Raw genomic sequence first — 23628 nt, 5'->3', positions numbered from 1 at the left:
GTTATCTGAGAAAAATTCAAATTGCACCAATAGTGGAGAAAAGTGCACAATAAGACTAACAGCCTTTGTTTAGTATTGACAACGCTACAACATACGCTTGAACGCATTGAAAACTTTCTATTCCTTCAAAACTCTTCCCAAAGTTGAAATTTGTTTCCCAAAATAGACACGCACAATTTAAATAGTTAATACATTTAACATGTAGTACAAACCTGTGAAATCAGTGTCCATTACTATTTTTCTTTTTAAATTGATTTTTAAAAAAATAATCTAATTTTACAAATCACTATGCGAAAATTGCAAACTAAGCGCACGTGCTTTCGGATGCAACAGCTGCTAATAACAGCTGGTGCTAATAATTAATATTTTGAGTATGAGGCATAATAGTTTGATGTTTTTTTAATACATTCCCATTAATTTTTTTTTAAATCAGAGAACTTTCAAAAAATGATTAAATGCCACATAAAGTGGTCAAAAACGCCATAGTGCAATGCGAGAGTAAAGAGATCAGAAATATCTTTTACTATCCTTACTCTTCAGCTCTGTTTTTGGTATGGATTCTAGCGCTAACTTTAAAACCAATTTTAAGTATCATTAGATCAACTTCGAGGGTAGCCCAGATGGATAGTGCGCGCTCCTTATTCTTGTGGTCCGTCCTGGGTTCAATTTCATCAGCGGGCGGGTTATTTCAATTTTGATAGTTTTAGTTTTATGATTATTTTTATAATTACTTTTATTTTTTTTATTAATATTTTTTTTTTACTTTTCATATTTACTTTTCATATTTAAAAATAAGCGACGGACGTGTCGGATGACAAAATGCCGGACGCATTCCATTGAAATTTTATTAGCCGGATATAATAAAAAACTAAACTATTTTACCATTGTAAAATTAAAGAAAAATATTACAATTAAAGAAAAATATAAAAAAAAAAAATAATTATTATAAAAGAAAGAAAAAGTTCAAAATCCTTACGAGGATTTGAAGACAGAAAAATTATACATAGAGTAACTACTCTATGCTCTACGCTACCACGCTGCCTTAAACTGCAGCGATTAAAAATACTATTTTTTCTACTAACTACCACATCGGCGCATTGAAAACAGAAACTAGAAATTGATATTGAAATTTGGAAGCCAAAACATTTTTACACCGTCGTGCGAGCAGTCACACATACATACAAAGGCTCACATTTTTCTTGACGGATACATGTAGAGTTCTAAAAAATAGAATCGTATGCATGTGCGTTCCCCCCTCACCAACAAGCTCGACGAAAAAAGTTGACCGTTTTGGGCCCTGATGTCCCATTTATGTACTTTATAATCTTTGGTTCTATCTTCAAAAATACCAAAGTTGATACTTTGACCAAATACCATTTCCAATCTTTCAGTTGTATAGAAACTTAAGGGTATAGTCGGCCGATCCCGGCCGTTCCGACTTATATACTGCGTGCAAAGGAAAATTTGAAAACTCGATAGACTATTTCGCGTAGAAACTGACAGACAGATAGACGGGTATGCTTATATCAACTCATCCTCATGGGGATCCTGAAGAAGAATATACATACATACTTAATAAATCTAAAGGTTCCCTTGGGTTAATTAAAAGGTGGTCCTAAGAATTTAACGATTCCTATATTACTAAAAGTTTATTTATTTCTTGGGTCCGTCCGATACTGGATTACGGAATGTTGAAAGTTTTTTTTTCTGAACAAAATTATTCTTTTTAAAAATTATTTTATTTTTATATATTTTATTGATGTTTGCCTTTGGCAATGCTATACTTTCTCTTCGACAGGTTTGTGGATCTTATTGTCGGATTTGGTTTCATCGCCGGTATTAGTCTGTCGTCGCAGATCTCTCATGATCTTCACCGCAAGGTCTGGAAGTAGGCACGCCACCGAACAAATAATCGTGTACAGCCAAAGGGGTAGGGATGCCAGGAACTGATTATAGACGTCAAAAAGCTCCCCGCCTTTGTACAAGTTATATAGAAACGTAGTGATCATGTACGCTGCGATTGAAACGAATATCAGAACAATGTTTATGTAAGTCATATACCGGGCTATTAGTAGGAGTTTAAGGTTTCCCACTATCACAATTATAGTAATTAGCATAGTGCCAAAGGTCTGAAAGCTGGCAGTCTGTCCTACCGTGTGTACCACATTTTCATTATTAAGTACAGCGTAGGCGAAATAAAATATTATAAAACAATGCACGAATCCATTAAGCATCCACAATCCAAATACGCCCATTGATGCATGCTTGTTGTGCGCCAACTTTTGGTATAACTCGGGATGCCTGAAGTTAAGAAGATGTGAAATGTCAAACAGGCGTGGTACCGGTTTTTATTACAACATGACAAATTCTTACCTAAGCAGCGTTTCTTCATTATAATTCTTATCAGTTAGGGCGAGGTATGTGAAACTAAAGGAGATGTAGACGATGTCGAAAAGCCAAAGGTAAAGCGAGTTGTAGACGTTGGTGGCCGAGAAGAGATCATAAACCTGAAAGAGTGCCATGCAGCCAGTGATGATGATGTTCTTATAGCAATAAAAGAGCACCATAAGGGCAAGACGCTGTGAATTATAGTGCCCGTGGACTAAAAGTAAACGGCGCAGCATTTCAAAACGGACTACAGAAAAATCGGCACATCGGGCCGCCTGCTTGCCTTCACGACCGGCGATTCCTATACCGATGTGCGCCTCTTGGATCATAGATATGTCATTGGCCCCGTCCCCAATGGCCGCGGTAATGTGCTTCTTTCGTCGCTTGATTAATGATACAATCTCGCTTTTCTGAAGTGGACTTAATCGACAGCATAGAACGGCCCGACAGCGAAGGGCGAGGTCAGAAAACTGTTGGGGCAAGTGCTTTAGAAGGGCAGCAATTGTGGTGCCGTCGATCACCAATACCTCCGGGTCAGTAGTTTCAATTTCTCGCAAGCGACTGAGCAATTCTTTTTTTTTTGTTTGTTGGATGATGAAGTGAGGCCTTGCACCTTGTGGAATATGGTGACAAGCTAGGCTGATGTTAACAGCTGTCTCTATCTTGTCTCCGGTGAGAACCCAAATCTTTAGCCCAGCTCTCTGCAGGGCTTCGAGCGTCTCATTAACGTCATCTTGCAAAGCGTCCTCCAAAGCGGTACAACCGAGAAGATCCATTCCTGAGATAGTCTTTTCTTTAGTATTATATGAGCACAGTAGAATCAGGGGCCACTCACCAACTTCCACAGTTTCGTAACACTTTGATATAAGATCCTTTCGGTTGCTAAGCTGAGTGTTCGCGTGTTTATACTGAGCCTCAAATTTAGAAAAATCTTCTTCTGTAAGTGTGCGCCTAGCAACCGCAAGAGTGCGCAAACCTTCCTTAGCGTACTTTGTCACCTGATCATTTGTCTGATCCAGTTGGAGACTTGGATTGCATCTCGGAAAAATTACGTTCTCGGCACCCTTACTATAAAGCCAGATAGTGCCGGCCTCATCTCTAACTATTATGCTCATCCGCTTCCGTTCAGAGCTAAATTCTAGGACGTGAAGTCGCTCAAAGCGGAGCTCCTCTTTCACACCCCAAGAGTTATTAATATAAAGAAAATTTCTTTTCTGCCCCACAAAAGAAATTCCTAAACGTGCACAACCTTCCAGCAGTGCTTTCTCATCCGGACTAGAAGCCTGGTATTTTTCCACGATCCCATCGTTCATCAGCAGACTTTGCTCTGATACCGAAGAATTTACTCCCAAACCCTTATGTACTTCCACGGTGTGGCACACGGTTAACGCCTTGAAGAAGGTATGTTCCAAGTCCTTAATTGGAAAGAAATAAAAAAAATTAAAACAAGAAGAGAAAAAGCTTCGCAAAGTCTACCCCAAAACTGGTCAAATCCAAATGCTCTCCAGTTTCAGGCAACAAAAGCTTGGCGCCTTCTAGGTGGAAACTTCTCTCAGATACGTAGCACTTAACGAATTTCATCAGGTTCTTGGTGAGTGTTCCTGTTTTATCAGAGAAAAGGATGTTCACTTGGCCAAGCTCTTCATTTAAGTTGGAAGAATTGACCTCACAGGGTTGGTCGCTCTTCTCATCATAAAGGTGGAGATCGTGGTGCATAAAATAGCTACCAAAAACCCGATAAACTTCGATATTCATGTACGCAGAAATCGGTACCATGTAGTTAAAAAGAAGTAGGAATGAAAGGAAATCCTCGAAGATTTGCCAAGCGGAATTGAAGTCCGTGGGGGGTCCTAAGTGGGGCATGGCTGGTACAATTTTGGACTCTTTGTTTCTGTTGAAAAACAATTTTTTTTTATTTTGTTAATAAGGGGTTAACAAATAAACTAGATTACCTTTGGATGAGATACAGAACCAACACCACCAAAATCATCCCCACGATGAGCACCACCATGAATTTGTTGATGTATCTCTCGCTGGAAGCTGACTTGTTGCCAGTGTACCGGCTGTTCAGTTGCAATTTAGTGTGCATTCCCGTGTAAATGGCACATCCTATTACCCGATCTGTTCCTTGGACACGGACGCCGCGTAGCAGAAGGTTGTCGATGGTCAGGGGTAAGACGCCATTGTCGTTGACGTTTCCGGCTTCGCTGCACGGGTCCATTTCTATACGGCCATTAAAACTGTAAAGGTCAGGGGATGATTTTTCGCACACAATGGTCTCCTTTCTCGAAGGGTTCCCAGAGAAAAGCTCATAGTTCGCTGGAGCGAATATCGTCTTCACATTCGTCTCGCCGTCCAGGTTTGCTGTGATCACAAAGCATTTGTTTTCTAGTCCCGAAGATTGAAGCAGGACTAGGTCGCACGGTACGTCATTATCACTCGTCACTATCACAAGATCGCCGGGCATAATAAACTCAGAACTAATTACTTGTTCATTGCCATTCCGAATAACAGTAACTGGGAAGAGATTAACAAAAAATGTATATATTTGATTTATGTTACCTTTGCATATTTTAATTCGTTCGTGTTCACACGCTTTAATTAACTTAAAATATGCCAAAGCTGCGTTATTGCCGATCTTTCAGTTAGGGCATCTATAGCATATAGTCAGCCGATCCTTATGAAATGTCGGTATTTTAGAAATGGCTTGTGTAATTGGAAATGGCTTGTGTATCAATTAGTGCATCAGCTAGCATTCCTGCATTTATAAAGCTTAGAGGCTCAGACGTGCTGTGCATATGTCGAACTGCAATGCTAAAGTATAGAGGACTAAAGTTTCTAGTCCTTCTTTTAGAAATATTAAAATTTAAGCGTGTTAGTAAATGCTGGGTATCTAAATTCCCATTGATTAGGTTATGTAGAAAAACTACACCCAGCATTATTCTACGATTAGTTAAGCTTGGTAAGTTTATTAGAAAGAATCTGCTACTTTAAGATGGAAGATGAAGATTTTCAACCCAGTTAAGACCTCTAAGTGAGAATCCTAATAAATTCTTTTGTACGGATTCTATGCGGTCCTGATGTACTTCAGGCACATGAACCATACTCCAGTATCGGACGGACCAAAGAAATAGCAGCTTTATTAACCATTATGGAAATATGGTCGGCAAATTTAAGTTTAATGTCTGATAGGACGCCGAGATCATAAACCTGAGTTAATTTTTTTAAGGCGATCCCATAGAGAGAATATGAAGTCTGGAAGAATATGAAGAATATGAAAAACGATAAAAAGACATAAGCTTGCATTTTGATCCATTAAGTATTAAATCGTTAGCTAAACACCGTTTTTGAAAGTTGACAAGGTCAGACTGAAGACTGCATTGGGCAGAGATGGATCAAAAGTTAAAAAGCATAAGTTCGTATGTCTTTTCATTTTCCAGCAATCCATTCTCAAAGTTTGCTTAATTTTCGGAAAAATCCAAAAGAACCTCCTCTTAAGCTTTGTCTTCAATCTTGTATTGATTTTTTTTTTGGATTGCGGGAAAATGAAAAGACATACGAACTTATGCTTTTGAACTTTTGATTCGTTGTTTATTAACGATTAAAAAAATATTCAATATTCAGGAAATTCAAAATGGCGGCTTCAAAATGGCGGATCTCGTAGACCTCTATTTTTCTGCTTTGTCGAGTGTAGGGCCGCTGGTAGTGAACTTAAATTAGAAATGTATATAATTTATTAAAATTGATGGAATTTCCTATGCCTTATACCTAACGACAATTAATTTTGGTAAAAATAAACCAATTTCATGGACGTTTAAAAAAAAAATTGACATTTTTTCTCTTTTTTTTTACTTTGATCTCGTTTAAAAATTATAAATAAACCATTTTTAGGTATAAGGCATACAAAAAAGTATGTACTTTTAAACATTTTTTGAATAAAGGAAATCGGATCAATAGAACGAGCCCTGTACGCGACAAGAGGTTTCAAAAAATGGTTCCGCGAAAAACGCGTTTAAAGTTTTTAGAAACTTTGCCTTTAGATAGCTTTCTTGTTATAATGGGTATTTTTGAAAGGCTCTAGCTCAAGAAATACGCGTCGCATCGAAATATCCCTTGGCACGTATATTCTACACATATTTAACTTTCATTTTATTAAAAAAAAAAAACATTTTTTCAAAAAAATCCAAAAGAACCTCCCCTTAACATCTTAAATAAATAAATAAACATAATCTACATACATAAGAACAAGAGAGTTCGTTACAGCAGGGGTCATTAATTGTAACGGGCCAAAATGACTTCCTTAAGGGACGCCACATATAACTTTATTTTAGATATAGCTATCTGTTACATATATCATATATCTATAATAAAGTTATAAAGTTATCTGTCACATATATCTGTTTATTTTTAAGTAAGACTCTTGGTGTTCTTCCATCTAAGTAGCTGGAGACCCACGCTAGGAGGTCTGTAGAAAATCCCACAAGATTTAGCTTACTCCACAGTAGTCAGTGATTGACTGCATCAAATGCTTTACTAAAGTCTGTGTTAATAACATCAGTTTTAAATCTCTTTCGAAAGCCATCTATGACAAAGGATGTCAACTCCAGTAAATTAGTGGTGGTAAAGCGATGCTTAATGAAGGCATGATGGCATGGAGAGATGATCGAAGAGCAAAGGTTTTGCCAATTAGGTGTAACTAATTTTTTTAATAACTTGATCCTGATCAAGAATATGCATATGTATGTATATACTACAGTGGTCGGCACCCAATACATTGATATGATTTTAACGCATTATTATTTTTAACGAATAGCAGAAAGTAGGCTGTGAGGCTGTAGACACATTTATACTGTGTGTGTGTGGCAGAGCTCAGGCAGAGAAATTTCCTATGCCCGGGGGATAGGGCCGTGCCGACCACTGATATACTATAGTCCGTCTGCAAGGGTATAAAAACACGTACTAACACTTTTTTTTCATTTTCACGAAAGGTTAATCTCATTGCTCTTAATAAGCCCTATAATTGGGGACCATATTAAATTTGGGAATCTTTTTGTTTTCTAGATATTCAAGCAAAACTACTCTTTCAGAAGTTACTTTTTTCAAACCAGTTTAAACATAGATTTTGGCAAAACACGAATGAAAATTTTTTAGGAACCAATTTCAAAACGTCATCTATTAATATTTCTTAAAAACTGTTTTTGTTTCATTAAAAATATGAAGTAGTTGTTTTTTTACTTTTTTTATAGCCGGCACTCGTAGAGTTATCTCTTACCCCATAAAATATAAATATTCTTGATCAGCATTAACAGCCGAGTCGATATAGCCATGTCCGTCTCTCCGTCTGTATGGACGCGTGGATCCCAGAGACTATCAGAGATAGAACTATAGGATTTGGCATGGAGACCACAATGCCCCCGCAGTTCAAGTTTGTTTTAAAAATGTTGGCCCTCCCGCCCCACCGTGCGTGAAATGGTAGAGGAGGAGAAGAGGATGTTGTAGCCCCATTCTAAATTTTTTTGGATGCTTTTTAAAGGAGTCTGCTTCCTTACTGAATCGGTAGTATGGCCATAGGGGGTAGGGAGCTGTCGTTGTTTTTTTTTTGCCCAAGCGCAAAAGTATGCAAAAAAAATGGTTACCGTTAAAGTTTAAAGTTTAAACTTTAAAGTAAAAGTATGAATAGTGAAATTGTGGGTGGAAGAGATGAGTACCGGGTGCAATACAGTCCGGGAACTCGACTATAGCCGTCCTGTCTTGTTATATCTGTCACACGTGACATGTCGCATGCGACATTTTCTGCCATCATTGTTTTTATGTTTTTATACCCTTGCAGAGGGTAATATAATTTTGGCCAAAAACGTGTAACACAGTGATAGAATATATATTCTTGATCTGGATTACCTCCTGGATATGCCTATATCAACTGTCTGTTTCTACGCAAACTTGTCTCTCAGTTTTAAAGCTATTGTCTGATAAAGCTAATATACTGTGGAAAAAGGAAAGGAGGGAGTATTCAAAGTTTCAAGTGGATAGCTTAAAATCTGAGAGTTCACTTAGAAACAGACAGAGAGACGGACCAAATGTGGGATCAAAATAATGGACAGATGGACAAACTAGCCAATTTTTTCTTCGGGAAGAACGAACGTTTGAACGAATCGGAGGGGGATAAAAGGGAACGCGCATTCACAACACAAAATGTTTTTTCTGGAGACTCCAATGTCCACATTTTAGCGAACCAATATTTTTTAACTTTTACCTAAATTTCACAAAACGACTGTTTTCAAATGTTTTTTATTAAAAATATCTATAATAAACAATCAGGCTCCGGTTTTCACTTTCGGTTTTCGTTTTCGTTTTGGGACCAAAACCGAGATTTTCGTTTTTATACCCTTGCAGAGGGTATTATAATTTTGTCCAAAAGTGTGCAACGCAGTGAAGAAGACATCTCCGACCCTATAAAGTATATATATTCTTGATCAGGATCACCTCCTGAGTTGGTATGAGCATGTCCGTCTGTCCGTCTGTCCGTCTGTCTGTTTCTACGCGAACTAGTCTCTCAGTTTTAAAGCTATCGACTTGAAACTTTGCACACACCCTTCTTTCCTTTGCACGCAGTATATAAGTCGGAACGACCGGGATCGGCCGACTATATCCTATAGCTGCCATATAACTGATTGATCGGAAATGGTATAACTTTGGTGTTTTTAGAGTTAGAGAGTTCAAATTTGACACGAGAGCTATTTTTGGCAAACCATTACGACATGCCAAATTTCATTAGGATCGGCCGACTATATCCTATAGCTGCCATATAACTGAACGATCGGAAATGACCCAACTTTCGTGTTTTTGAAGATAGAAAGCTGGAATTTAATACAGATTCTATTTTTGGGCAGTTGACCCAACCTACCAAATTTCATTAGGATCGGCCGACTATATCCCATAGCTGCCATATAACTGAACGATCGGAAATGGTATTTGGTAGAAATATCAACTTTCGTATTTTTGAAGATAGAAGTTTGGGACTTTTTTTAGATTTTGTATTGTAATAAATTGGATTGTATTTTCCTATTTCCATAAGGATCGGCCAACTATATCCGATGTTTGCGATATATATCCGGTTTTAACTGCAAGGGTATATAAACTTCGGCTCCGCCCGAAGTTAGCTTTCCTTTCTTGTTAGTTATCGTTTTGCTATCGAAACGTTACATTTCTCACCATTTTTGCTGCCGAAACAGCTGATTTGAGGTTTGGTCAGCCTTTTTTTTTCAAAACGAAAACGAAAACCGAAAGTGAAAACCGGAGCATGCCTGAATACCTTTTATATCATAAATCACCCATTCAGATCATTAGGAATTTTTAATTAATTAATTTTTTTTAAGCTGTTACAAATATTTCAAACATGGTTTTGTGTTATATTCGATCAGATAAACAATTCCTTATATGACACTTAAAAAGTTCAGAATCACTGTTGCACTGTGTTATTGATCAAAAGCACGTCCTGAGTCGATGTAAACATGTCCTGTTTCTACGCCGACTAGACTCTCAGTTTTTAAGGCAATGGACTTCAATCTTGGCATAAATTCATCTTTGAACGCAGTATATAATTCGAAGCGGTCGGAATCGGACTACTTTATACTACAGCTGCCATAAAACTGATTGATCGGAAATGCCATAACTTTGGTGTTTTTAAAAATAGAAGGTTGCGACTTTCTGCAGAAAATATAAAGACTATAGCTGCCATAGAACTAAGCAATCGAATAAAAAGACAACTTTGGTGTTTTTAAGATTAAAGCTTCAGATTTTTTCAAAATGTGTAATAGCGGAATGAGAACGAGTTTTTTCTATAGGCTGGTCACCGACTTAAAAAATGACTTGTTTGAGAAAATTGATTTTCTAAGTTAAAGGTACGGTTATTCGATCTACTGTAACTTCGTTAAGTTTCCTCTGAATGACCTGAAACTTAAATAAAATATTCTTTAGATATTGTACTTTCAGAAACAAACAAAAAAATTTTTAAAAGTTTTCAAACCTCACTTTTTCCGTAAGAGAAGTTTTCAATAAAATTAAAACTATTAGAAAGCTTTTTTCAAGAGCAACCACTTGTTTACCTTTGGCTGAATTGAACATTTTGTCACTTCTGGCTCTGGAAAGGTCCTCTAAACCCTCTTTTAGCGCTGTAAGGACCATAACAAACAGCAAGGGCAGAAGCGAGACGAGCGGAGATATAGTGTCATCTGATTGAAAGATCAGGTATTAAGTTGGTTGTTTAAAAATTTTTCCGATCTGAAATCACTTACTTACGAAGAACGATATGATGGTTATGATTAAAAAGTAAAAGTAAACGGCGCGCCGAAACTGATCGTAAAAATTAATGGGCAGGAAAGTTAACCAATTATACTTAGTGGTAGTCACTCGGTTTCGGGGTTGCCTTTTGGATGGGATACCACCGATTTTTATGCGCAAGGGATCGCCAGGGAGTTTCTGTTTGGCTCCCATAATTATCCAAATTCAATAGAACTAGGCCGTTTGTTTTATATTTTTTATGACATGTAGAGTTATGTTCACTCGTGGTAGTCTTAAGGTGGAATTATGACTGAATTTTTGCTACCTTTCCAATTGCCTAAAATAGTCCACTCAAGTGTCAGTTTCCGATAAGAATGCAAACTTTATTCGCGTTTATACACGCGCGTAAGTGGGCTGTCACACGGTATCCGCTTCAAAGATGCGATATGTTTTTATTGTAATTAACCACAAAATAAACACATATTATAATTCATATTTTCGTCAAATTTTCGATGACAGATAATAATGTGGATTAGGCAAGGCTGTTATTTGCTAGGACCAAGCGCCTCTGACTAATATTAAACTTTGAAAGTCGTAACAATTCATCACAAAGTAGACTTTTAGTTCTATCAAAGATTATAAAGTTCATTATAATTTTTGATTCTATCTACACGCAAAAACAGACATTTACACATATATACCTTTAGGTAGGTACATGGTTCATGCCATTTAAAATTCCTATACACAATCCTTTTAATATCAGTGGACAACCTAATCAGAAGCCTAATCAGTTTGGTAATGGCTTTGTGATTATCGCAATGGCAAGTGGTAATTTGTTCACATACATACTCTTTTCTTTAGGGTTTTCCAATCTCTAGCAGTCGAAATCACCTACGCCAGGGACCTACCACTTTTTTTAGATGTATACTTTGGCATGCTATAAAGTGCGTTAAATTACACAAGAATAAATTTAAAAAATATTTTCAAATAGTTTTTGATGCCTATAAAAACATATTTGAAAATTGAAACAATCGCATTATTTTTTGTTACAAAAAATTTTTGTTTAAATAACCTTTAAAAGTAGGCCGGAACATGAGACTACACCCTTAAGGCTCTATTTCAATAATAAATTTATTTTGTAAAGAACCAGAAAGGAAAACTAACTTTATGCGGAGCTGAAGTTGATATACCCTTGCAGATAAGATCCGACATGTATCGCAAATATCGGTTATAGTTGGCCGATTTTTTGAGAATTTCATAATATATTCAATATATACTATATGAAAATATATTCATATTAGAATTTCATAATATTATTTCGGCCGATCCCGGACGACCATATCCTATACGTAACAGATTGATGTAACTGATTGATCAGAAATGCCATTTCAGTTTTGGAAAACTGGCCCGATTTACCCAATATAATAAGGATTGGAACTATATCTTATAGCTATCATTTAACTTGACTATCTGAAATTAACCAACTTTGGCATTTTTTAAGATAAAAGCTTGTAGTAATGTGTAGTTTTATATAGCTTTATTGAATTTTTTCGTCACAAAAATGGATATCAGATATTTTGGGAGTGGCTTGCGGGCTCGTCACCATTATTTTACCTCGTCAAGAGGTGCTTTTTATTTGTTGCATTGTATATATACATACAAATATATGTATATTATAATCTTATAATAAAAACATATAATATAAAATATACGAATACTTTTAGTATTTAGAGACGTTATATTCAATACCTTTGGATTTAGACTTCTTCAAATAAGTGACTCTGGCATTTGTTTATAAAGTTTAGTGTCGAAATATGAACACTAAATTTCGAGATCAAAGAGTCGGTTCAAGCCATTAAATTTATCCAACGGTCAATATCTTCTCTCTACCTTCTATCTTCGATCTAATCTAGATAACAACCATGTCGCATATGAGGCAAGAGATTTGGCCAAGATAACCCATTGTTCTAGAATCTAGAGTAAGGAATATGGGCACAACCCAACTTGCGTACGCATACTGGGATTCGTAGGTAACAATAGGTGTGACATATGTGTGTGCAAGTGTGATTCAATGCTGCCCGATAAGATATTGTTATCGACTTTATCTCTTCGGCTAATGACAAATCGCGAGCCGCCTGGCGCTGCTAAGAGACTTAGGACCGGCCGGGCTCTATGCCGATGGTGGCTCTGGATATGGCTCTACGGCAAGAGTTTAGATGCCATTGTCTCTATCAGAAGTCAGCTGCGGATGTGCCTCCCGACGGGAAAAGTATCCAAATTCCTTAAGTGCGCAATGCGCCTTTTTTCGTCTGCATTTGGCTATGTCTACAAAGCATTAAGTTCCTGGCTGGACTGTCGGCCATGGGCGTGGTGGGGTGAGGGAAGAGGGTAGGTATATTAGCGGGTGTATAGGCAAAAAACATGGGCGCGAATATGTATGCGGGGCTTTGTTAGTAGTAACGCTATCAACAATTCTTTGACAGTTTGCCGATAGATCAGTTTGCGCGTGGAAGGCTCCCATTTCATTGCAAAGCTTAAAATTATTTTAATTTACAACAATCAGTTTGTTCCGTTTACTACTAAGCAATATAAACATTTGATTTTGTATCGAGAAACTCGAGTTTCTGTTATTGAGTAATACTGTTTATTAGGACGTTGTCATTAAACACATCCATTCGAAAAAAAAATGGTATGTCATCGATTTCCCAAAAATTACCCTACAAGTAAATCAAATTCATCAAAGCATTTTAATAAGTACCATAATCCAGATTATAATAATCCGTACACAATCTAGTGTAAAAATAGTGACGCTAAAAAACTACCAATATAATTAAATTTTTGCTGTGTTTTTTCCAAATCAAAATTTAAAAATTTTGGTTTGTGCCATTTATACTTTTGCAAAGGCTATTATAATTTTGGTCAAAAGTGTGCAACGCAGTGAAGGAGACACTTCTGACCATATAAAGTATATATATTCTTGATCAGGACTGTTTCTACGACGATTTATATCCTACCTTAACTGCAAGGGTATATAAATTTCGGCTCCGCCCGAAGTTAGTTTTCTCTCTTTTTTTATATTTTCAAAATCTAGGTTTTTAATTTTAATTTTTAATGCAGTTTTGAATAATGGATATTAACTTAGCGAGCTTTTTGTGAAATCAAAATCTTGAACGTTTTTGATTATCTTAACCGTAAAGTAATTTGGAGATATCCTTTTGTCAGGGGTTAAAGGGGGTAAATTGCGAATGTATGTATGTACATATGTACATACATATATTTAAATCAATGATTTTCGGCTAAAAATTGTAATTTCCGATTACATTTTGAGGACAAGAACAGTTTGGAACTAAGTAGTATATGGTACCTAATCTTACCTAAATTTGAAAAACGAGAGAAATTGGTAAAATTAAGAGTGAAGACAGCTGTATCAACAACAACGTAAGCCCTTCCTTTCTTGCACAGGGGTTGCCGCATACGTTTCAACTCCTGATAATGGTCTCAACTTTTGAAATTGTCATTCAGATGTTTGGGTTCCTGATAGTAATGATTAGTCAGTTCTGGAGCTCGAACCCATAGATATTTCCTTAATCTTATCACCTTTTTGTTCGTGTGTTTGTGCGGTAAAATAAATGTGAGAAGAGAGGCGAAAGAGAGCCGCTTTAAGAGCGTCTGAGCATGTCTGGAAACCAGTCTGTAAAGAACCTTCTTACTGCTGAGGGTCTCATTTTAACTTAAAACTCAAATTCCAATTCGGACAAACCTGATAATGCCTGGGGTAATTTCTTTTCTTCTCTTGTTGGCAATAAGAGTGTGCGGGCTTCGACCAACGACGATCCTTTGCACGGCCGGTCGATACGTGGAAACTACGAATAAGAGAGTGTCGAGCCTAGTCGGTTATTGGTTTTCAAAAGCTATTCCCGATAAGCAATACCACCAATTCGAGGTAACAAATTATTTTGGAGAGATACTGAAGTCGGTCAGTTGTAGTTATGCTTTTGTTTCGCGTCGGTTCCTCATTTTTTCTATACCTAAATCAAAATAATTTTAAAAGTGAAAAGCGTCCATAATGGTTAAATCCATCGAAAGAATTCTCCGAAAGAGGGTGAGTATCAGCCATCTTTCAGTAATACGTCAATCTGTGCTAAAAAACAGTCGGTTTTTTGGTGTTAGGTCATAGAAAAACAAGAAAGGAAAGCTAACTTCGGGCGGAGCCGAAGTTTACATACCCTTGCAGTTAAAACCGGATATATATCGCAAACATCGGATATAGTTGGCTGATCCTTATGATTACATCATAATAAAACTAATTAACTAAAATAAAAAATCTAAAAAAAGTCCCAAACTTCTATCTTCAAAAATACGAAAGTTGATATTTCTACCAAGTACCATTTCCGATCGTTCAGTTATATGGCAGCTAAAGGATATAGTCGGCCGATCCTAATGAAATTTGGTAGGTTGGATCAACTGGCCAAAAATAGAATCTGTATTAAGTTTCAGCTTTTTATCTTCAAAAACACGAAAGTTGGGTCATTTCCGATCGTTCAGTTATATGGCAGCTATAAGATATAGTCGGCCGATCCTTATGAAATTTGTCATGTCGTAATGGTTTGCCAAAAATAGCTCTCGTGTCAAATTTGATCTCTCTAACTTTAAAAACACCGAAGTTATACTATTTCCGATCAATAAGTTATATGGCAGCTATAGGATATAGTCGGCCGATCCGGGCCGTTCCGACTTATATACTGCGTGTGTGCAAAGTTTCAAGTCGATAGCTTTAAAACTGAGAGACTAGTTTGCGTAGAAACAGACAGACGGACAGACAGACAGACGGACAGACGGACCGACGGACAGACGGACATGCTCATATCAACTCAGGAGGTGATCCTGATCAAGAATATATATACTTTATAGGGTCGGAGATGTCTCCTTCACTGCGTTGCACACTTTTGGACAAAATTATAATACCCTCTGCAAGGGTATAAAAAACGTACCTATGTGTTTACACAAATACACATGTGACACATTTTTTATCCCTCTACTAATACATAATTTTGTGATAACGCTTTATTAGGATCGCCGATGTTGGAAAGTTCATGGAACATTATTATACTCTACTATTATTCGTTCATGCTAAAGAACAAAATATATATATGTACATGTCTTAGCAAAAATTCACATATAACATAAAAACATGCAAAATAATGATATTATTTTATTATAAAGCTTTGTAAATGACCCATGAGATAACGTTACTTTACTATATGTATATGTATATGTATATGTATATGTGTATGTATATGTATATGTATATGTATATGTATATGTATATGTATATGTATATGTATATGTATATGTATATGTATATGTATATGTATATGTATATGTATATGTATATGTATATGTATATGTATATGTATATGTATATGTATATGTATATGTATATGTATATGTATATGTATATGTATATGTATATGTATATGTATATGTATATGTATATGTATATGTATATGTATATGTATATGTATATGTATATGTATATGTATATGTATATGTATATGTATATGTATATGTATATGTATATGTATATGTATATGTATATGTATATGTATATGTATATGTATATGTATATGTATATGTATATGTATATGTATATGTATATGTATATGTATATGTATATGTATATGTATATGTATATGTATATGTATATGTATATGTATATGTATATGTATATGTATATGTATATGTATATGTATATGTATATGTATATGTATATATATATGTATATGTATATGTATATGTATATGTATATGTATATGTATATGTATATGTATATGTATATGTATATGTATATGTATATGTATATGTATATGTATATGTATATGTATATGTATATGTATATGTATATGTATATGTATATGTATATTTTATTTATATTAATTTTGACTATTGTCTTAATTTCTTTATCGATTCTAATAAATAAGAATGGGATGAGTTAAAGTAAAACCTCCAACATTTTGGTTTAAATAATTAATTAAAAAATATTTCGAAATATTCTTAAAGTAAATTCAATTTGTCTGTATCAATATTGAAGACAGTAAATACTACTAAATTAATTTTACTATTTAAGCAGATCAATCTTATACTGCTTATGCAATTTATCAAACTATAAGAAAAGTGGAGGCATCAATATATAAAACCATTGATCATGATTTTTCGATTTAACAAAATTTCTAGCTAAGAAAGAAGCATAAATTATTTTAAGTAATTTTCAGAGTTGCCTCATAATGTGTACTTATAAAAAAACAAGAAAGAAAATCTAACTTCGGGCGGAGCCGAAGTTGATATACCCTTGCAGTTAAAACCGGATATATATCGCAAGAATCGGATATAGTTGGCTGATCCTTATGAAAATATGCAGAGGGTATGCAAGGGTATAATAAGAGGGGAAAGCTAACTTTGGTTGCAGCTGAAGCTGATATACCCTTGCAGTTAAAACCGGATATATATCGCAAACATCAGATAAAGTTGCCCGATCCTTATGAGAATATCATTATAAAACCATTTATAACCAATTAAAAATCGAAAAGCTTCTATCTTAAAAAATACCAAAGTTCGTATTTTTACATAATACCATTTCCGATCAGTCTCTCAGTTTTTAAGCTCAAAGCTTCCCACTTTTCACACACATTTCTCTCTCCTGCACGCAGTATTTCAGTCGGGATCGGTTGAGTATATCCTATAGTTTCTATATAGCTGATTGATTGGAAGAAGGTCAATTGTTTGGCTAAAGCATCATAAGGGCCGGCCAACTATATCTTATCACATCAGCTATTATGTAACTAAACGATCGGAAATGACCAACCTTTAGATTTTTGAAGATGCTTGCAAAAAAAATTATTTTATGAGAAATCGATTTAAAAAAAAAATTCACAAAAACCGGACAACTATATCCTATATTTGCGATATATATGTAGGTAAGTTCGTAACAAAAAATTTGTGTATCTCTTTTTTGACCTTTTGTCAGTATGGACGTCAGCCTACGAGGTGACCTTAGCATGCGTGAGAAGACACTATATAGTATAAAGTCGAAGAATTTTAACTTTCCGCTTTTTCAGATCCTTCAGAAGTCTGACGACACACTTGTGTGACTACAAAATGTAACACCAAAGTTATGAATTTGTTTAAATCTGAAGTTATTTAAAATCGTTCATTTATATAACAGCTATAGGAAAAAGTCGGCCGATTATTACGATCCGATCCTAAATTTGACATATTAGATTAGTTGGCAAACACCAAATGTATGGAATACTACATAATAGAAAATACTACATAATAGGTCGAAAAAGGGATACACAAATTTTGTGACGAACTTACATACATATATATCGCAAATATAGGATGTAGTTGTCCGGTTTTTGTGAAATTTTTTTTATACCCTTGCAGAGGGTATTATAATTTTGGTCAAAAGTGTGCAACGCAGTGAAGGAGACATCTCCGACCCTATAAAGTATATATATTCTGGATCAGGATCACCTCCTGAGTTGATATGAGCATGTCCGTCTGTCCGTCTGTCCGTCTGTCTGTCTGTCCGTTTCTACGCGAACTAGTCTCTCAGTTTTGAAGCTATCGTCTTGAAACTTTGCACACACCCTTCTTTCCTTTGCACGCAGTATATAAGTCGGAACGGCCGGGATCGGCCGACTATATCCTATAGCTGCCATATAACTTATTGATCGGAAATGGTATAACTTTGGTGTTTTTTGAGTTAGAGAGTTCAAATTTGACATAGGAGCTATTTTTGGCAAAACATTGCGTCATGCCAAATTTCATAAGGATCGGACGACTATATCTTATAGCTGCCATATAACTGAACGATCGGAAATGACCCAACTTTCGTGTTTTTGAAGATAGAAAGCTGGAATTTGCTACAGATTATATTTTTGGTCAGTTAATCCGACCTACGAAATTTCATTAGGATCGGCCGACTATATCCTATAGCTGCCATATAACTGAACGATCGGAAATGGTATTTGGTAGAAATATCAACTTTCGTATTTTTGAAGATAGAAGCTTGGGACTTTTTTTTAGATTTTGTATTGTAATAAATTGGATTATATATTCTTATTCCCATAAGGATCGGCCAACTATATCCGATGTTTGCGATATATATCCGGTTTTAACTGCAAGGGTATATAAACTTCGGCTCCGCCCGAAGTTAGCTTTCCTTTCTTGTTTTAAATTGATTTCTCATAAAATAATTTTTTTCGCAAGCATCTTCAAAATACTAAATGTTGATCATTTCCGATCGTAAAGTTACATGATAGCTGATGTGATAAGATATAGTTGGCCGATCCTTATGATGCTTTAGCCAAACAATTGACCTTTCTCCAATCAATCAGCTATATAGAAACTATAGGATATACTCAACCGATCCCGACTGAAATACTGCGTGCAGGAGAGAGAAATGTGTGTGAAAAGTGGGAAGCTTTGAGCTTAAAAACTGAGAGACTGCTAGCAACAGACAGGCATGCTTATATCGACTTAGATAATCCTGATCAAGAACACTTTATAGGGTCGGAGCTGTCTTCTTCACTACATTACACATTTTAACCAAATTATTATACCCGCTAGAAAGGGATACAAATAAAAAACGTACTAAAAATAAGAAATTGAATCTGATTATTTCTGACACATTATCAGAATTTTATAATCTAAAACAGTGGGGGGCAAAACGCACACATTTTTAAAATTAGAGTGTATGCGTAGCAGCAAAACAATGAGAGCAGAGCATTCACTGAGCGAAAAAAGTAGTTTTTCATTTAATTTTTCATTAATTCAAAAGATGGAATGGGCGCTAAAATAGTAGTATACATATACTACATAGTATAGCTGTGTTCATAAAAATAGCAGTGCTCATGACACAAATGTTTAAGATCGAATAATTGTAGTACAAACGCCAAAATGGGACAAAATTGGTATGCATACTCATAATATATTTATTTTTAATTATGTTAACATTTGTTTCAGTCTAGTTACTCCATTTATTTCGAAAATATAGATAATAACAAAATAATATCGACAAAATGGGGTGTTCATAATAATAGCAGTGTTACCAAAAAAACTAAAAAATTCATCAAATCTTAAAAAAACTTAAAACAAATAACAAAAATTATAAATATAAACTAATAAACAGTTTCACCCCTACGTGGCATGGAGTCCACCAAGTCCTGGCAACGCTTGAGGGGAATCTGGGCTCACGCGTCCTCTACAAATTGCCAAAGATGCGGTGTTGAAGTCGGGTATTTCTTTGCCACATATCCCTTGATGTCCCCCCATAAATTTTCAATCGGATTTAAATCCGGGGAAGGTGCTGGCCACGACATTGCATCAATGTTTGGTTGACTAACCCAACTCTTAGCCAATTTGCTGGTATGTTTTGGATCGTTATCCTCCTAGAAAGTCCATTTTAAGGACATATCTCACTGTGCATAAGAAAGCACTACTTTTTTGAGTATGTCGACATAGACGTCTTGGTCCACGATCCCATCGATCATATGTATGGGACCACGCCGCTGTCCGAAAAACAAGCCCATATCAATATTTTAGGGCCACCGTGCATAACGGTCTTAAAAGTGTGGTTTGGGTGGTTCTCAGTGTTTGGGGGTCGTCGAACATACTGTCTGGAGCCTGTCCCACCAAACGAGACCAGTTTGGACTCATCTATCCAAAGAATATTGCGCCATTTCGTCACTGGCCAGTTCAAATGGCTTTTGGCAAACTCCAATCGAGCTTGGATATGCCTTTTACCAAGTAATGGCACCTTTTGGGGGCTTCTCGCATTTAAATTTTCATTTACTAATCGACGGCGAATGGTGACGTCGCTGATCTACAACTTTAGCTCCTCTTTTACATCCCTAGAAGATACAAAAGGATTCGCTTTGCTAAAGCGCGCTTTCATTCGGCCCTCAATATCGATGGTTTTTCGTTTGGACCCACGTGTTTCGGCCTTCCCCTCATAATTAATGGCATTGGATACCATTTTGGCAGAACAATTTACCAAATTTTGGATTTTTTATGGGGTTTTCCCAGCTTCCTAAGCTGAACTATGACATTCCTCTCTTCCTTTGAACAGTGGCGTCCTTTACCCACTAAAAACCGAATTTTTATATGGTTATTGTGTATTTTCATTTAAATTATATTAACAAACTTAAGCAAACTCACTTTTCGCCAAATTTTTAATGTTTTTGGCACTTTTTGTGGATCAAAATGAAAAACTGCTATTTTTATGAACAGCCAAAAACATGTGATTTTGAACAAAAATGCCCAGAAAACGAAAATAAATAGTAAATCTAACGAAATTGTTGTACTTTTCCTATCTCTATATTCCATTTAACAAAAATAATGACCAAGTGATCAACTAACTAAAAGGAAAATGCAAAAATTACCGTTCTTTTACTTCGTTGCTACTGCACTGCTATTATTATGAACACAGCTACATATATTGTACATATGTACATATATTATTTTGAGAAAAGCTTTTTTAGCAACAGCTCTTAAACTACGCTACCAAATCTATATTTTCCTATTGAGAAAACTTGTTCCAACCCTATTTCTTCATTTTCTGAGAAAATTTTTCTCAGTGGAACAATTTTTTTCAGTATGGGATGAGTCAATATGCGATCAATTGAGAGAGCTTCTAAGAAAATATAAGAGTGCTCACACTGTCAGAGTGCCGGCAGCGCTGCGGCAGAATTTCCGACCCTATGCACGCGTGCTTTGGAAAATGAGATTTTCCCCGCCCCCCCAGATGCCCCACATATACTATTAAGTTACATTTTGCGAAAAAATTTCCATTTATAAACTGTTCGTAGTTGAAATTTTCAATCTCAGATGCCGAAAAAAAGATGTGTCCTGAAAATAAATAAAAAGGTTTTCAAAAACATAACACACCTGGAATCAAAATAATGTTTGCAAATTATCAGTCTTTCAGACAGGCTCCGATGTTTACTTTTACAAAATTCAGTGTGAATTTAGTTTTTGCAAGCAGTATATAAGTCGGAACAGCCCGGATCGGCCGACTATATCCTATAGCTGCCATATAACTGATTAATCGGAAATGGTATAACTTTGACGTTTTTAAAGTTAGAGAGTTCAAATTCGACATGAGAGCATTTTTTGGCAAAACATTACGACATGCCAAATTTCATAAGGATCGGCCGACTATATCTTATAGCTGCAATATAACTGAACGATCGGAAATGACCCAACTTTTGTGTTTTTGAAGATAGAAATTTGGGACTTTTTTAGGTTTTGTATTATAATAAATTGGGTTATATTATCATATTCTTATAAGGATCGGCCAACTATATCCGATGTTTGCGATATATATCCGGTTTTAACTGCAAGGGTATATAAACTTCGGCTCCGCCCGAAGTTAGCTTTCCTTTCTTGTTTTTATTTTTATTAGATGTCGATTCAGGCGTGAAAAAGCCGTTTACTTTTCATTTCACTTTGAAAAGTGAAATGAAAGAGATCCGTCATTTTGAAAAGTAAAGGGAAAAAATGTGAAATTTAACATGGTAGCTATTCATTTCAAAAAGTAAACACCGAAGACTGCCTGTATGTATGTACTATAGTATAATTGTATCATGTATGTATGTACATATGTATGTGTGAAAACACCAAATTTAATAAAGAAACAAGAAAGAAAAGCTATCTTCGGGCGGAGCCGAAGTTGATATACCCTTGCAGTTAAAACCGGATATATATCGCAAACATCGGATACAGTTGGCCGATCCTTATGGTTAGATCATAATAAAACCAATAAACTAAAATAAAATATCTAAAAAAAAGTCCCAAACTTCTATCTTCAACAATACGAAAGTTAATATTTCGACCAAATACAATTTCCGATCGTTCAGTTATTTGGCAGCTATAGGATATAGTCGGCCGATCCTAATGAAATTTGGTAGGTTGGATTAACTGACCAAAAATAGAATCTGTACTTAGTTTCAGCTTTCTATCTATAAAAACACGAAAGTTGGGTCATTTTCGATTCTTCAGTTATATGGCAGCTATAAGATATAGTCGACCGATCCTTTTGAAATTTGGCATGTCGTAATGTTTTGCCAAAAATAGCTCTTGTGTCAAATTTGAACTCTCTAACTTTAAAAACGTCAAAGTTATACCATTTCCGATCAATCAGTTATATGGCAGCTATAGGATGTAGTCGGCCAATCCGGGCCGTTCTGACTTATATACTGCGTGCAAAGGAAAGAAGGGTGTGTGCAAAGTTTCAAGACGATAGCTTTAAAACTGACAGACTAGTTCGCGTAGAAACAGACGGACATGCTCATATTAACTCAGGAGGTGATCCTGATCAAGAATATATATACTTTATAGGGTCGGAGATGTCTCCTTCCCTGCGTTGCACACTTTTGGACAAAATTATAATACCCTCTGCAAGGGTATAAAAATCGAATAGCCCATAATAACATGTATGTATGGGGTTCTCAAACAATTGATTTTTATGTGATTTTATTTAAGAAGAATTCTATCGCTTTGCCGGAGAGCGCCTAATTAGTTCTGCCCTTTGAACTCGTATACTCAAGATACGCTTGTATGTGAGCTCTGAGACTGCCGATTGGCAATGTCAATAAGTTTCGAGCTTTTATTGGCTCGGAAGCTCCTGGGTTTGAAGCTGTAAATAGAAATTCAAATGAGTATATGAGGTTTACGATACGGGGCTAGGGAATGGGGCTGAGAATTGAACTGAAGATCTAATTCTCAGTGCGAGAACAGCTTTTCACTGTCGCACATCACGCGACTGACTTTATCTTGTTCCGCAATCGACGACCAATCATTAAATGGACGGTGTCGGTTATATTCGGATATATTCTATATATTAAATATATTTTGTGAAAGGAAGGCGTTGTTGGCACGAGGGCTCCCGGGTGATCA

At 35.8% G+C, this 23628-nt stretch overlaps 2 protein-coding genes across 7 annotated transcripts in view; both read right to left on the bottom strand.

The window, feature by feature from the left end:
• LOC108124643 (trypsin-2) overlaps positions 1-23628 on the bottom strand; it is a 43229-nt gene that overhangs the window by 9473 nt on the left and 10128 nt on the right. The gene's annotated exons all lie outside the window — the stretch shown is intronic.
• The window catches only part of LOC108124646 (phospholipid-transporting ATPase IF), a 32097-nt gene continuing 10134 nt past the window's right edge, over positions 1666-23628 (bottom strand). Inside the window, exons 1-8 of one of the 6 annotated variants that reach the window (XM_043211223.2) lie at positions 10683-11098; positions 10494-10619; positions 4341-4905; positions 3865-4279; positions 3224-3803; positions 2916-3166; positions 2374-2858; positions 1666-2301 (exon numbers count right to left, since the gene is read on the bottom strand). In XM_043211223.2, coding sequence (XP_043067158.1) covers positions 1779-2301; positions 2374-2858; positions 2916-3166; positions 3224-3803; positions 3865-4279; positions 4341-4905; positions 10494-10619; positions 10683-10881 — 3144 coding nt within the window. In that variant the 5' untranslated portion in view covers positions 10882-11098 and the 3' untranslated portion in view covers positions 1666-1778. Of the gene's footprint in view, positions 2302-2373; positions 3167-3223; positions 3804-3864; positions 4280-4340; positions 4906-10493; positions 10620-10682; positions 11099-14042; positions 14618-23628 lie in introns of those variants that run through there. The other 5 variants (XM_043211225.2, XM_017240414.3, XM_043211224.2 and 2 more) reach the window with 5 other exon arrangements.

The sequence above is a fragment of the Drosophila bipectinata genome, chromosome XR (assembly GCF_030179905.1).
Source record: "Drosophila bipectinata strain 14024-0381.07 chromosome XR, DbipHiC1v2, whole genome shotgun sequence".
Lineage (NCBI taxonomy): Eukaryota > Metazoa > Arthropoda > Insecta > Diptera > Drosophilidae > Drosophila > Drosophila bipectinata.
Note: the sequence above shows the minus strand (reverse complement) of the source record. Positions and strands in the feature narration are given on the sequence as shown.